This window comes from Ambystoma mexicanum, chromosome 9 (genome assembly GCF_040938575.1).
Source record: "Ambystoma mexicanum isolate Mex_15411 chromosome 9, UKY_AmexF1_1, whole genome shotgun sequence".
NCBI classification, from domain to species: domain Eukaryota; kingdom Metazoa; phylum Chordata; class Amphibia; order Caudata; family Ambystomatidae; genus Ambystoma; species Ambystoma mexicanum.
This window is the reverse complement of record NC_090931.1, coordinates 631,522,566-631,537,845: the sequence shown is the minus strand read 5'-3', so window position 1 is coordinate 631,537,845 and position 15,280 is coordinate 631,522,566. Positions and strand designations below refer to the sequence as shown.

General features: G+C 47.0%; 1 protein-coding gene across 2 annotated transcripts in view; it reads right to left on the bottom strand.

Moving 5' to 3' along the window:
• Positions 1-15,280, bottom strand: part of BLTP2 (bridge-like lipid transfer protein family member 2) — a 1,026,973-nt gene that overhangs the window by 725,367 nt on the left and 286,326 nt on the right. For both annotated transcript variants that reach the window (XM_069615333.1, XM_069615334.1), the window contains one exon: positions 8,271-8,493. In XM_069615333.1, coding sequence (XP_069471434.1) covers positions 8,271-8,493 — 223 coding nt within the window. The remainder of the gene's footprint in view (positions 1-8,270; positions 8,494-15,280) is intronic.

The following is a 15,280-nucleotide window of genomic DNA, read 5'->3' as shown; positions in this document are numbered from 1 at the left end:
CCAAGCAAGTTTGGTTATCACCAATCCGAAAATCCAGTGAAGTAACTGGATACCAACGCGCCCCTGCATCAGAAGCAGGATGGAGAGCTCGTCCTTCCAGACCCTAAGGTGAGACGCTACGAGGAATCACAGAAGGGTTTCGAGGAGGGTGAGAGGGGAAAGTGGGAGGCCGATTGCATTACCCCGCAGACAGTTAATCCCCTATTTTCGCCTACAGAAGGATACTTCTGCGAGCCAGACAAGCCAGATTTGGGGGCCCGGTCCAGTCCGTCTTCCGAACCCTGCTCATCACCTTAGAAGAGGTCACAGCAGCGCGAACCAGGCCAGCGCCTCCGTGGGAGTCAGGTGAGCGTTACAGGGACCTCTCCCGTGACTCGTGCGGACCACTCTTGCGAGCGGTGTCTCTCGACCTCTGACGGCCGACCCCACTCGGGGGCGCAGACGGCTTAGTACCCTGCGACTCGAGAATCGCCAGCATTTTCTTCCCAAAGGAAGCCCATTCCTCCAGCGTCGCACACGGCTGGTGTGGTAAGCGACGTGGCGGGTAGAGTCCTCAGAAGAGGACCTGGAAGACGACCGCTGTCGGCGCTTCCGAGAATGCCTTGAAGAGGCCGAGGAGTGGCGAGACCGACTCCTAGAAGGAGACCCACGAGACTTCCGACGATAATGGAGAGTCACCTCTCGAATCATCGTCGAAAGCCCCGCAGACTTCGACTTCCGGGGCTTGGACACCCCACCTACCGACAACTTCGTCTTATGTTCATGTAAGGCTTTGGACGTGAGCAACTGGCAGTCGATACAGTCATGCCTCTGGTGCCCCGTGTCGTGGGCCTCCCCGGGGCACCAGAGGCAGGCGTCGTGCGAGTCCGTCACCGACATCTTGGACCCACACTCCCCGCACTTCTTGAAGCCCGGACGCGGGGTCGAAGACAAAGTAGAAGACATCTTCACACGAAGGATTTTCTCACAAAAACGAACAGGTTCGAAGAACCGAGAAGAACAGAACTCCAAAGAGTCGAGGCGTTAAGCGAGATTCACGAAGCAACACGTTCGGGGAAAAAACGGAACTGAGGCTACGGCCGTCGTGCGTCCTACTTATCACATCGGATGACGTCGGAGGAGGTCCTCGACGACGGCGCATCGACGTCATCGACGCAGGACGCAGAAAAAAGTTTCCGAAGCAGCACAGCTGTGGTGATTACCTGTCATAGATATGGAATACGTCGGAGGACCCAATCCCCTCGAAATATTGTTTCGATGTTAACAATCTGGGTATTCATTGGGGTTCTACGTATATTATATCTTTTTGCATTCACTTCTTCGTTCCCCATGTCTGTTCGATTTGGAGGGTTAGTTCCATTAATTCATCAATGTTATTGAGAGATGGATGTACTTGGGTGGTCAAGTCGTTGAGGACTTCTTTCAGTCCTCTGTAAAAAAGGGTAGTCTGTACATCGTCTTCGCACACAATTTCTCTTCGCACACAATTTCAGCGACCAAATAATTTGAAACGGGCCATGTAGGATATAAGATCCTGGTTTCCTGATTTGATCTCTATGAGCTCATGGCACAGGGTTTTCTGACATAGTGCCCTTTCAAACATTTTCTGAAAAGCTCTGAGTAAGACGTTGCAATCATCTAACATGGGATCTTGATTGTTAATCCACGGGGTAGCCAGGTACGCGCTGGTCCGTCCAGGTTCATTAAAATGAATGCTACCTTGGCTTTATCGATCTGGTAGATCTGGGGTCTATTCATGAAATGTAGGAGGCATTGAGTCATACATTTCTGGAATCCATTTGGGTTTCCTGTGTATTTAGTAGGCATCATGGGGGTTGGAACATGAGCCCCTACTCCGATGTTTGTGGGTAAAGGGTGTGTGAACTAGCCATATAATATTACTAGAAAGAGGCAGGCTTCAAGGTTTTGTGTGGGGCTTTTTTAGAGTCTAAACTAGTCCCTGTATCTTTTTTGCAGGGTATGAACGGTTTGTCGTAATGCCGTTACTTGTGTTACTAAAGAGGTGTTATGGCGATAACCAGCCATTTCGGCTGTACATATCAATCATCGCTCTTTCCATTGCACTCTGGGGTAGAAGAAGCAGGTCGGATCAATCGGTCAGTACCTTAGGTTCAGGATACTTAATTCTACGGCAGAGTGCAACTGCAACAGACCCAATCAGAGACCGGAACCTAGAGACTCTTTAGGAGTACGGACCGAGTTACTATCCTCCATCCAGCCCTCCACTGATAGGACAATCAATGTTGATGGTCTATGGACTTGGTTGGCAGCAGTTTGTCAGGACCTAAGGAAGCCAAGTGTAGTATAAGTAGGGTGTACAGAAGTGCTCCCGCCTCCCTCTGTTTCCCCCAGGCATGGTACTCACATAAAGTGATGTGGGCCAAGCAAGGAAAATAGTACAGTATACAACACCCAGGAGCATTGTGTATTGTGGACGTTAGTTTGTGTGCACGTGATCCGGGGCCGGACTGTCTCCGAACCGCCATCTTGGGTACAAGCGCAAGGCTCTGGGGTTCCTCCTGCATCGCTGGAATGGGAACATCTTCAAATTCATTTTAGTAGAGGGAGGAGTGTGGCGGGGCTTTCCCTGTAAGCGACTTGAAGATACCGGCGCAGGTATTGCTGGGATGCGTTTGCCCCGAGCGTCTGTTAAGAGCCTAACAAGCATATACTGAAGAATGAAGTGGGAAAATCATACCTTTGACGAAGCATCGGCTTTGGGAAACTTCAGGCTGCTCTGGCTTTGGATCAGTGCCCATGCTTCCTGCCAGTGTCTTAGGCCATGACGTTCTAGAACGAGTCCCCGTGAGCACCAGTGATGTAGCAGGGGACTCAGAAAATGATGTTGGTGCCACATGTATGACAAAACAATCATGGAAAGGGATAGATCAGTTTGATCCAAACTAAAGTGAATCCTCAGTACAACTTTATCAAGGCACCAAAACAACTGTGTCTCGGCTAAGTTTGGGGGTCCTGGTGCTAACAATCACTTATCTTAAAACATGGGGCCCATGGAGTCTAGTCCTCCAATAAAGATCTAACAGTGCGAAGACATGAGAATGAAACTACAATGTCAAGGCGAAAGCAAACCTTATTCAAATTCCAAAATGTGGTGCACAATTACAAAAAAGACAAGGGATTTGTGGGGAGGACAAGTTCTGCTAAACAAACAGCAGGGAAACATGAGCACTAAACAAAATGACCTAGCAGGAGTTCTCCGCAATGTATCACAGCACAGGGAAAGCACCTCTTCAAGTTTATGCCCAACAAGGACTTTAAGATGAGGGTTGGTACCCAATCCATATGTCTTGGAACAGGGAGCCGGTCAGGTTAGCTGGGATAGCACCACTTGCCGCCTTCTTGTTAGGCTTCTTAGAGCTATAGGATCCCTGCTAAATCTTAAATCAACATTCTCTATGTCTCTACTGCAATCAATCTAACGTGTCCTGTGGTGATAGGACTGCTACCATGTTTCAGAAGAACTTGACATTCTGTTAGGTGCCAGAAGCAACTCAGGAATCCTTCTGGTGGCAGATACATTGGTTTGCACATTCAGTGGACCCGGATGTTGGGTTTGTCCATCATCCTGCTGCAAGCAACTGCAAATGGAGGCACTGTGCAACTCATTGGAGTAGTATCAAGCAGCACCTCTGGGCAGATCACAATAGGCTTGCTCCTTTGCCAGACCTCAAAGACCCCATTAACTTTACACAATGGTAGCATATTAGGGTGAACACTGGTGTTAGGCACAGAATATGCCTTGGTACTTGCACACTACAAGTAGTGTATCCAGTAATGACAGAACCGTGGCTCTGAAAGCTGTTGCTGGATTTTTGGGACAAAGTGTCTGGTGAACAATGTTATTTTCACTGGAGGCTCTGCCTGCCTATTTTTACCATTCACAGCCAAACACTTGAGATCTTACTTAGTCTAAAACCTACTGTTATGGGACCGAAAAGAATGCAAATTAAAAAGTGCTGTGACAAATCTGCAGGTTTCGCCCCGTCTTCTCTGGGGGGGGTTCCACCCCCTTTGAGACTAGGGAGGAGAGCCTGCTAAGAAAAACCCTGCCTAGGGGTTGGGGAAAACGGGACCTCACTAGGAGTGACTCCCGAACAGGGGACACGGACCCCCATTCCAGTAAGGAACTTTCTATTACTGAGACATTGTCTGCATACATGGAATACCAGCCGTGGAACTACAAATAATGTAGGAAATGCATTTAAACAGTTCAAGGCAATGCTGGTCTTTCAAGGGGCTTGACAAACAAATACACCCTTTTTGTATCTTATTTATTTATAACATTTATATAGCACACCTAACCCTCAGCATCCAGGCGCGTGACTTAAGAATATGGTTACTTGTGAGATACTTGGTTATACAGTACAATTGTATATGATCCTCAGGCATCAGGGTGCTTGAAATTGAAAATATGGTTACATTTAGCAAGATTGTTTAGGCAGTTTAGTTACACAGGCAAGAATGGTGTCGATCAGGGCAGATGTACAATTCGTTAAGCAGTCTATGGGCCTCTTTATATAGCTGGCGCTCCCGTAATGAAGGGGGCTGGTACGGGACCGGCCCCCTTCATTCCAGGAGCGCCGATTACGAGGTGTGCTTTCCGGGTACCGCGAGGGGAAGAGGGAGGCAATAACGGGCCAGATGTAATCTGCCCGTTATTACCTCCTTCCCCATTCCCATTGAGCCCTATGGGGGCTCAAATGGGAATGGGGATGGGTTCCTGCAAGGAGGAATTACCAGGTCCTCTTATGTCGGAGTAACCCGGTAAAATCCCCATTGCAGGAACCCGGTAATGGAGCCCGGAACGAAGGCAGCCATGGAGCTATTAGCTCCATGGCTACCTCCATTCTCGTAATGAGGCCCTATGTCTAGTTTGCAGTCAGAAGGCCGGGGGAGGCTTAGTATTCCTTAAAGGAGCCAAGTTGATTCTTGGTATCCTGGTTAAAAAAGATTTTAGTTTTTTTCGGAAGGACCATAGAGACGGGATAAAAGGACTTACTCACATGAATGGAAGAGACATGATACGCAGAGGTGAGCCACCAACGTCATTGGGAGGCAGAACCATGCTGCCGAGCAGAGCCAGCTTTAGTGCCAAGAACCCAGAAGAAGTCCACACGTATACCTGGAGAAACACTGGCAGAGAAGCCTGAGAGGGAGAGACAGGTGGCCGATGAGGCACACAGCTGTGTGGAATTGGCAAGGCCGAGATTAGCCGACCGAGAGGGAAGGCATCACGGCTTGTAGCCCAAGAAACAACACCGAACCCGACGAGCGAGAGTGGACCTAAACCCCTGCACACACCATGAGAAACGAGAAAAAGGAACAAGACGGAGGGCGAAGAACATTCCGGCTTACGTACCGTAGAGGATGCAGAGGAGACGCAGATAACGTCAACAAACCAGAGTCACTATGTGGCAGCAGGACTTGCTATAGAGACGGTACACAGGTTCCTGCCAGTCGGGTGAGGTACAGAGACCAAGCCCAGTCGAGGGGAGAAATAACTGAGTATAAAATAAGGGGCAACCCAGCCCAGAAGGGGAACCAGACACATATAATAAAAGCGGTTACCGAAACCCTGAAAACCTGGCCTTGGAAAGCAATAAGGAAATATATGGCAGTCAATTCAACAACATGTGACAGATAATTGAATTCATATAATATAATCAATGTCTCTTCTCATAACCTGGGTGAGTTTCCCTTCCCCGGTTCTGAGCAAGGGTTTCTCCACAGTTCAAAAGAAACAAGGAAATCCGGTTTGACACAAAGTTCCAGTACAGTCTTAAAGATGTGTACTTAAATCACATACAGTTCTGTTGCTTCAAAAAGGTATCGAAAGTAATAGTAGGTTCCAGCTCCTCTTGAAGTAAGAACTGTCTCACATTTGTCTCCTCCAAGTAAACAATAATTGTCTTTGTCAGGATGATTTGCCACAACTTTGGTTTTAAAAGAATTGTAACTATTCCTCAACACTTTTCCACAATTCTTCTTGAAATGTCACAACTCAACATGGGTTGTCTCCTTTAGAACCACAGTTCAACACTTGTTTCAACTATTACCTGATTTATTCCTTTGTTATGCCTTTTTAGGCAACAACTTCTTGCCATACGGGTATACTCACCTACCGTCTAATTCTTCACCAAACATAACAGAACGTGCTTCACTGGTAACTTCCAACTCAGGATAATAACTTCAAAAGACTTCTTTGGCTTCAAACTTTAAACCAGTGTCAGGGAATCATGGAACTACATTAGTGCTCTTTAACACTCCATGGCAACTATTCTCCTCTCCCTCTGGACAGCCTTCTCCAGAAGGGCGGCCTGTTGCCACCTTTCTTTCCTCTCTGCACCTACAAGGAAATATTTATCAAAAGATAGAAACCCACATTGCCGAAGACAAGTGAGACTATCATCTGTTGGTCTGTGATTGGTAGCACATAAGGAGCAGGTGTTACCACCATTAAGCCTCCCAATATCCCCCTCTTGCCTTTCAAACAGTTTGTTATATTGGTATTGCGGCCTGTCAACACATTCTTGGCTTGGGTATTGCTTGTAAGCTTTTAGATCTTCTACAGCTCCCCCATGGGATTTTGGATTTTGCACAATCTCATATTCTTATTTACACAATCACTTTGCTTCAACAGGTATAACTTTTGTTGGTTTCATATAGTTCAGTATTAAAAATTATAGTTACTGTTGCTGTTGCTTTGGACAGCATTAGAGCACTCCGGAGTCACTTGCTCGATCACGCTCTGCTTCGTGTTCGTAGGTGTTCTGTGCTTGCGACTCCTTGTGTTCGGACGGACAGCCTTCTCTGTTCCTCCTTCACTCACACCAGCAGAAAGTTGAGCTTCTTCTGCTTCGGAGAGGGTCAGGTACAATCCAGCCACCTGGATCCTCTAAAGAGGGTACACTTCCCTCGCTACTGCTACTTTGCGCTGCGTGAACTCTGCACAACGGATTTTCATCTGGCAAGCCTCTCTTCCTTACGCTTCCCGGTGCACAACCTCTACAACAGGGAGAGTTTCAGGCAAAGACTCTCTCAGGACCTGCCACCGCTTCAGGCGTGTTAATGGTCACGGCATCTTTTGCCGCCTCAAGCTTCACTCTCAGCTTCAACCACTGCCTGAGTTGCTTCCTCCTCTTCTGCTGCTCTACTCTTGCCAGCAACTGACGGGGCTTTTTAAGCTTCTCTGTTCCCTTCAGGTGTAGGTCATCTACATTAATTGGTTGACAGCTCCCACAGTGGTGTTCCTCTGCATCCCTCTTCCTCGTCCCAGTACTGAGGGAATTATGGGACTTGAAGTCCCTGCCAATAAAGTTTGTTTTTCTAACTCGTTCTCATTTGCAATAAGTCATTAAAATACTAGGGTTTGGGGAAAGTTAAACAGGGGAGTTTCCCCTTCCTCCTGATCCATTTCCTCCCAATGTGATCCTCTGGCAGAATAACACCCCCAGTGTGGAGATCAGGAAGCGTCTGCCTTCCCCCGGCCACATGAGGAAGATCCCAGGTCAAGGTTTTGTTGGGGAAATCACTACTAATTCATCACAGGATGCACCGCCCTGGCCCCATGGGAAAAGTCTCCCCTCCCCCTAGGGGAGAAGGGACATCCACAGATTTGTCACACCTCCTACTGCTCTTCCAATGGGCCCTCTCCCCGTGGAGTGTGAACAAGCACTGAAACAGATTTTACACTTCAAAAAACAGGATATATTTTTTTTGCAACGCAATAAGCAGAGATCCAGTTTTTTACATGTCTAGGAATAAGAGCGCAACAAAGATTGCATGACGCGATTTGACTGACGCCCACTCAAACAATGGTCAAAACAAAAAAACATTTTGAAATATAGACAAAGCCAAACTGCTGTATTCTGTGAATGATTTTTCTATGATTTGGTAATACTACCAGTACTGAAAAATGTATTGAAACTATCCACTACAAGTGGTTCTGCTTATACTCTGTCAAGCTCTTTGATATGTTAACACATGTGATAGCATTGCCAGTAGTCCTAGTACATGCACTACTAAGATCTGCATTGCTAATACTGCCACCTTAGACTAGCACACCTATTCACCCTTTATTGATATGTGTTCTTCTGTGTCATTTTGACCCTACTCTATTAGGATACTCTTTGAATTGTGATTTTTTTCACATGCTATTAAGAGAGCATCCCGTCTGTCGGATCATCCCCTGCTGTGGGTCTAGGTACATTGCCAAGCATGATTCTGACCTGTTTCTAAGGGCACCAGTGGCTCCTCTGTACTCTTTGACTCCTGGTCAGCTCCTGTCCCGATGCTGGAGAACCCCCTCTGGATCAGATCACTATGGAATAAACCTTCATGAAGCTCAGCCTGGAAGTTGCGGACTCCAAATTTGATGCCCCTCAGTCGCCCTTCATTCACCTGACACTCCAAAGACAAGGACAGGGAAAGCTCTGCTAGGCACGTGTCATCCTGTCAAGAGAAGAAAGACATTATGAGGGATAACCAAGGGTAGAAAAGACACCAAGCATGAACAAGAGTTAGAAAGGGCATCACGAGAGCAAAGCACATCACAAAGCTTGGAGCACAAAGTAGTATCAAACGTTAGACAACAAAACACACAATTCAGGTGCAGAAAGACCACAAAGCAACACGTGCGTGAAAGAGCTCATCTTCCTGGGTCTGCAAATAGCTAGTGGAGTTCAAAAAGAAGAATTCACAGGGATGCCCACAACCCTAGCAATCCAAAAAGGGCACAGGTGCCTACGTATCTGTGCCTTGGGCACTTTAGTAGTGTCTGCTGGACAAACACCTTAAGACTAGTACTTTGAGATCTGCCAATGAACAGACTTCCTACACTTTAGTAGTCTGACTTATTTCAATTAGTCTGTGGAACACTTCAATGCCAATTCCTGATAGTTAATGCCTGTGACTTCATTGTTTCCAAGCCCCAAACATCATTTACATGAAGCAACCCCCTTTGTAAGAGATTGTTCTCAACCAGGAGACAAAGTAAGAACACCAACAAAGGAAGCTAGTAGCTACTACATAAATGAAGCATACATGCTGCCAAATGTACAGATTTCTTTCACAATATTTCCTTTTTCTTGACACATTTTAAAAACAATGCCACAATATACAGGGGGTGAGAGGGCCCGTTTAGTAATCAATGGCAAAAGCATATTTTCAGACATTATTTCTGAATTAATAGATCTGTGGAAGAACACCGCAGGGAGGTTCAATCACTTAATGGTGTTACAAAATATTGGCACTATTTTGTTTAATTTCAAGTGACAAACTTTAGGTGTGAGTACCCACCCTGAGCCACCTTTGGCTGTGACAGCTTGGAGATTGGGTCCTCTCCCTGGCATGCCCTGACCTTTTCTGATTTAGAACCCACGTGTGACTGTCTGAATCTTGCCTTTGAAAATAATCTCTGAGCGGTAGGTTGTCATTTTTCTTAGAACCTGTGCCTTTGTGCTTGTCACTTTTCACCCATTGGTGGTCTTGAGGCATACATTAGTTGGATATGGACTTGGGGCTGCCCTCTATTTTGGTTTGCATCAGTGCACTGTGTTGTGTGGGAAATTAAGGTTTACATTTTCCCGTTGGCCTGCTATACATTGTAAACCTTGATTTGCTGGGTATACCTTTTTTGTTTAAATAGTTTTTTGTAATGAACATGAAAAATGAATTCTGCCCTTAAAGTGTTGTTTTGTTGCATTTTTGGGGTTTTAGTGTTTTTTTTATTTCCCCTGATGAAGACGTTTACGAATACTTATACTTCGAAACGGTTGGGACTGGTTGAATGCAGGGTCCTGAAAATCCTGACTTTTGAACAGAACATTTGTTCAACAAGTCTTACACTGTAAATTATGTGTCTGTGTTGTATAATTTCATTATTAGGTATGGATGTCTGTTGATATGTATGACTGGTATGCTTGAGTACAATCGACATTAGGTTTGTGTATGATTGTCATTTTATTATCTCAATAATTGGTAGTTAATTTTTTGCTTTTTTTGTACTTAATATGATTGATTTCTCATCTTTATAAATAAAAGAAATAAAATATGTGCTGAACTAATATGACCTAGAAATGTTTGCCTGTTTTCCCTCTTACTTCCCCAGTTCTGGCACGCGTGCTGTTCCGTTTTTATCCCCACTCCTAATTTCAAGTCTAGCCAAAAACAAATAAATAGGGCCTCATTCCAAGTAGGGGGGTAAGGGATACCGGGCACCGGTAAGGAGACCGGTGCCGGTAAACCCTTACCGCCCAATTCCGAGTTCCCTTAGCGGGAACCGTAAAGGACGTGTGGTCTGACCACACGTCCTTTACGGGTCCCGCTAAGGGACCAGGGTGCTAATAACGGGCCTGCTATTCGCGGGCCCGTTATTAGCGCCTTCCCCATTCCCATTGAGCCCTATGGGGCTCAAATGGGACTGGGGAATGGTTGGTTGAACGGGGATTTACCGGGTCCTCCAGGGTCGGGATGACCTGGTAAGTCCCCATACAACCAGACCGGAACCGGACCCGGTTTGGGAGGCAGCCATGGTGCTAATAGCACCATGGCTACCGCCCAACTCGGAATGACCCTCACAGACTTCATCTGAAGATCCGCAAACATGAATGTGTTATCAGAAAACCTGAAACAAGTTTGATTTTGAAAAGCAAGAACTGTACGAGACTATGTAAGTAACCATTACATTAAAATGTAATAATGCCACTTGGTGCATCAGCCAATTCAGTCCTTTGTGAGGCTAACGTTAGAAATGTATTCCGCCAGCCGGGGGCGTGGCTAGCCGAGGACTCCTCGGCATGCTCCGTGACTTCTATCAGCCCCGGAACCCCTACCTCTTATATAATGTGTCATAGGTTGTGATAAATTACTATATAGAGCATCAAACCCCTCGTGCATCTGGGGGATTGGAGATTGTTCAATCTCCGACAGCATTTTTTGGAGATTGAAGACGATTCCAGGCTGGACCATGCAGCAGCTTGCAGCTAAGATGGCGACTGCCGAAAATTTCTTATGACGGAGAAGGCGGAGGAGATCCTGGAGAGCGGGACCCGGAACACCCTGCCCTACCTGCGTTCGATTCTCGGCTCTGTTTGGATGCCCAGCGGTTCGATACAGATGGGGGGGGGGATTGAGCAGGCTGACCTCCCTTGCCCTCCTGATACGTACCGGGGATTTCGGAGAGTGAAGCTAGGCTGCAGCGGATAGACAGCACATACCCGGACCGTAGGCTCGGCACGGCTGATGCAGATGTCGCCGCCGATTTCTCGCAAGAAAGCGACGTCCTGCCATGGAGCAGGGGATCCTGCATACCGGCGGGCCAGTGCTGACCGGAGGTGAGCGGGCTGACGGGAGACATTAAGGGAGGCAACAAATGTCCACTCTCCGGGGCGGCTGTGATTCCCATGGTGCTCGGCTGTGGATGTGCGGCTATGAGCGGCTAATGCAGACCTTCACAAGATCCATTGCGCTTGTAGCACGGATCGAAGTCCTGACGGGCGGAGTTGTGTGCGAAGGTTGGGACCCACTGGATGTCCCCTTCTGTCTTTCCCCGGAACACACACTGGGGGCCAAAGTCTTGAGCCGCGGTGGGGGAGTCGGCTGGTCCTGGGACCGGAAAGTAGGGTTGGCTGGGTTCGCTGCGCCCACGGATCCTCGCAGCTAAAGGGACCGCGGGTTGGGGATCCTGCCTAGCCCGCATGGACTGCCATCGCATCCGGAGGCGAGCGGGCTGGCGTGGATGAGGTTGCCCACTCATCTGGCGCCCGTGTTGAGGGTCGGCGGCGTCGGACAGCGGGAACAGGAGGCGAGCCGACTAGTGGACGGTGAAATTAAAGCTACGGTGTGCAGGGCCCAGCCCTTGAACTGATATGAGAAGTCCCTATTTGCCGAGACATATTTCGGGCAACCCCGCATTAAGCAAAGAATCAAGGCTGCACTCATAAAAGGACCCGAGTGGCGTTCTCTTTAAATACATTTGTGTGACTTGTAATGCAGCTTTGCACCAACCTATAGAGAGGCGAATGAGAACAGTAAACTACATTATGGTTCTTGAGGTCAGGGGAGATCTGAGATACACTGGGGACATGTGAGGTGAGCGTTGCCCGCCTGCAATTGTAAGAAGCTAGCAGACACCCAACCTACAATTTGAACGTTGCATGAACACAATTGAACACCCGGTTTAGTGGTGCTTCCAAGGAGGCGAGAGGCCGTACGCCCATCCGAAGACCACGAGACAAACGCTATAATCAACCCAGCCTTCCAGACCTAACCTAATGCCGCAGTCAGAACAGTATAATACATATAACATGTCCAAACAAACTACCAGAGCTAAAAATCAAGGCTCTGGTGATATTAAAACCATGCTACAGACAGCTGACTCCCAGAGACGCAATCAAGTGCAAGCAGTAGTCCAAATGCATAATCCCCCTCCTGAAGGGGCAATGTCTGATGAAGACCCGCCTATTCGGAAATCAGACCTGCTGGAAATGCTGCTAGAACTCAAGAAGGACATAAAAGAAAGTGTATCTGGTTTAGCAAAGTCCATCAAAACCTCAATAAAGGAGTCCTGGCGGTGGAAAAAAGAATTGATGAGGTTGAAACGGCGATAACCAAGCACAGTCACGACCATGATATCCTGGCAAGTAGAGTCTTGGAGCTGGAAAAAAATATGGAGCGGGTACAGAGCAAACAGGAGGAGGCAAAGAATAGAACCAGAGGAAACAATATACGCATCCGCGGAATTCCCAAATCAGTACTTGATTCGGACCTACAACAATATGTGATTGAGCTGTTCCGCCACCTCCTGAATGCAGAAGAGAATAAAGACATAATGCTCGACCTGACACACAGGGTCTACTCAACTTACCAACTGACCAGGAATTTGACCCCTGATGTGTTAACCCGGGTACATCTATACCCACTGAAAGAGGACATTATGCGGGCAGCCCGGAGAAAAGAACCTATTAAGTTTCGCTCAACCCCAATTCAGCTATTCCAGGACCAACGCTTGCCAAGAGGAAAAGACTGAGGGTGGTCACGGACTGGTTGAGAACTAAGGATGTGCGATACCGATGGGGTCACCCAACATGTCTCTGGTTCGAATGGAAAGGCAATCGCTTCACAATCTCCAAAGAGGAAGAAGCGACTAATTTTATGCAAGAGGACGAAGGGGGCAATATCACTGATACTGAGGAATCCCCGTCCCGGACCGGGAGACGTGGAGTGGATCTGGGGGGTGGGGGAGGACCAAAAGAAACTAGGTCGACCCCGCCCGCGGGGACGCAACAAAGAGCCCAAGCTTCTGTAGCCCACCTGAATGATCACCGGTTATTGGAGGAATGGGTTTATGCACTCAAAGTTTAAAATTGAGACATCAATTCTTGAGAAGGGGCCTCCTACCTAAGGCGGCTTATATTTGGTATGATAGCACAAGCAGTATGGATATCACATAATGAGTGGGGAGGAAAAGGGGAGAATAAGAAGTCCGGAACCCAAATTTCCCGGGTGAGTAGAACCCGGTGATTTACTGTTTTTGTGAACTTACTATGTTTGGAAAGTTGTTTAAAGATTTTAGTTTGAAAGTTGGGGGGGGGGAATTTACTGTGTTACTTTTTAGTGAAGAAGTGTGCAACTTACACATTACATCTAAGATATCTCTAAACTGGATCATAATGAAAGGAGATCATGGCTAAAAAATAACAATGGCTGAGTTAACATTTGTTTCACTGAATGTGCAGGGACCTAATTCTTCAGTCAAGCGGAAATCCATGTTAACCAGGTTGTCCGACATGCATGCATCTGTGGTATGGTTGCAGGAAACACACTTACTCCCAGAGGATGAATTGAGGCTGAAACATAGAACTTTCCCTATACAATATCTGGCATCTAGTGGGATTAGAAAACGGGAGTAGGCATTCTAATAGGGAAAAACGTCAACTTTGAGAAACGTTTTGTTAAAAACGATCCGGAAGGCCGCTACCTGATATTAGGAGGGAAACTGATGGGCCTGCTTGTGACCTTGATTTCACTTTATGCCCCTAATTCGAAGCAGGACCATTTTCTAATGAATTTGTTACCCATAGTTGCGCAAAGGGGTATAGGGAAATCCTCCTTGCGGGTGATTTTAACGGAGTGATGGATGTAACCATGGATAAAACACTCCCGGCAACTTCAAACGACCAAACATTTAGACAAGCTCTGGCAAAATTTCTAAAGGAACTGTGGCTGCTAGAATCCTGGTGCTTCTTTAACCCACAAAAGAAAACATACACTAACTACTCAGCAGTACATAGGGGGTACTCTCGTATCGATAGGATACTGATTTCTGAAACAATTGTCCCACAAGTTAAAGGTTTGGAAATTGGGGTAGGTTACCTCTCAGACCATGCTCCGGTGCTTCTAAAAATAGAGTTAACCTGCCCAAAACAACAATCCCGCAGACCCTGCCAACTGAACGAGGTAATACTGAAAGACCAGGTAGTCCGGATGAGCATTGAACAAACACTGCAGAATTACTTCCGGGAAAATAAGACACCAGGGATGGATTGGTCAACTATTTGGGACGCAAGTAAGCGGTGGTTCGGGGGAATTTATTGCACAAGCATCAAATGACATTAAAAGCAGGGAGAGGTTGAGATGTAGTATGGAGGCCAACATACAAAAAGCGGAAGGAATATATAAAGACAAAGGTTCACAGAAAGCTTGGCGGGACCTCAAAAAGGCCAGAGCAGCCGTAGAAACTCACCTAGCAGAAGATGCAGCACGGCTCCTGGTACAAACAAAACAATTTTACTTTATACACGGGGGCAAAGCTAATCGATTCCTTGCTGCTAAATCACGACACCAGAAACTACGGAATCGAATAACCCAACTCCGTAATGACAAAGGGGAAGTACAGAGGGGAGAGAGAGAGTTGGAGGAGGTGCTGATCTCATACTATACCAACAATCTAAAACGGGAAGACTTAGATAGGGAGGAGCAAATTGCGTTTCTAAATCAGATACAGTTACCGCAAATTAATGAACTGGATAGGCAACGACTAGAAGGTCCCATAACAGAAGCAGAAGTGGGGGAGGCTATAGGAGCATTAAAGGTACACAAAACTCTGGGCCCGGATGGGCTAAGTAATGCATATTATAAAACCTTAAGAAGCATCCTAACGGCCCCCCTAACCTGTCTATTCAACTTCATTAGAGATAAGGGATGTACATCTGGGGATATGGGCCAGGCAACCACGATA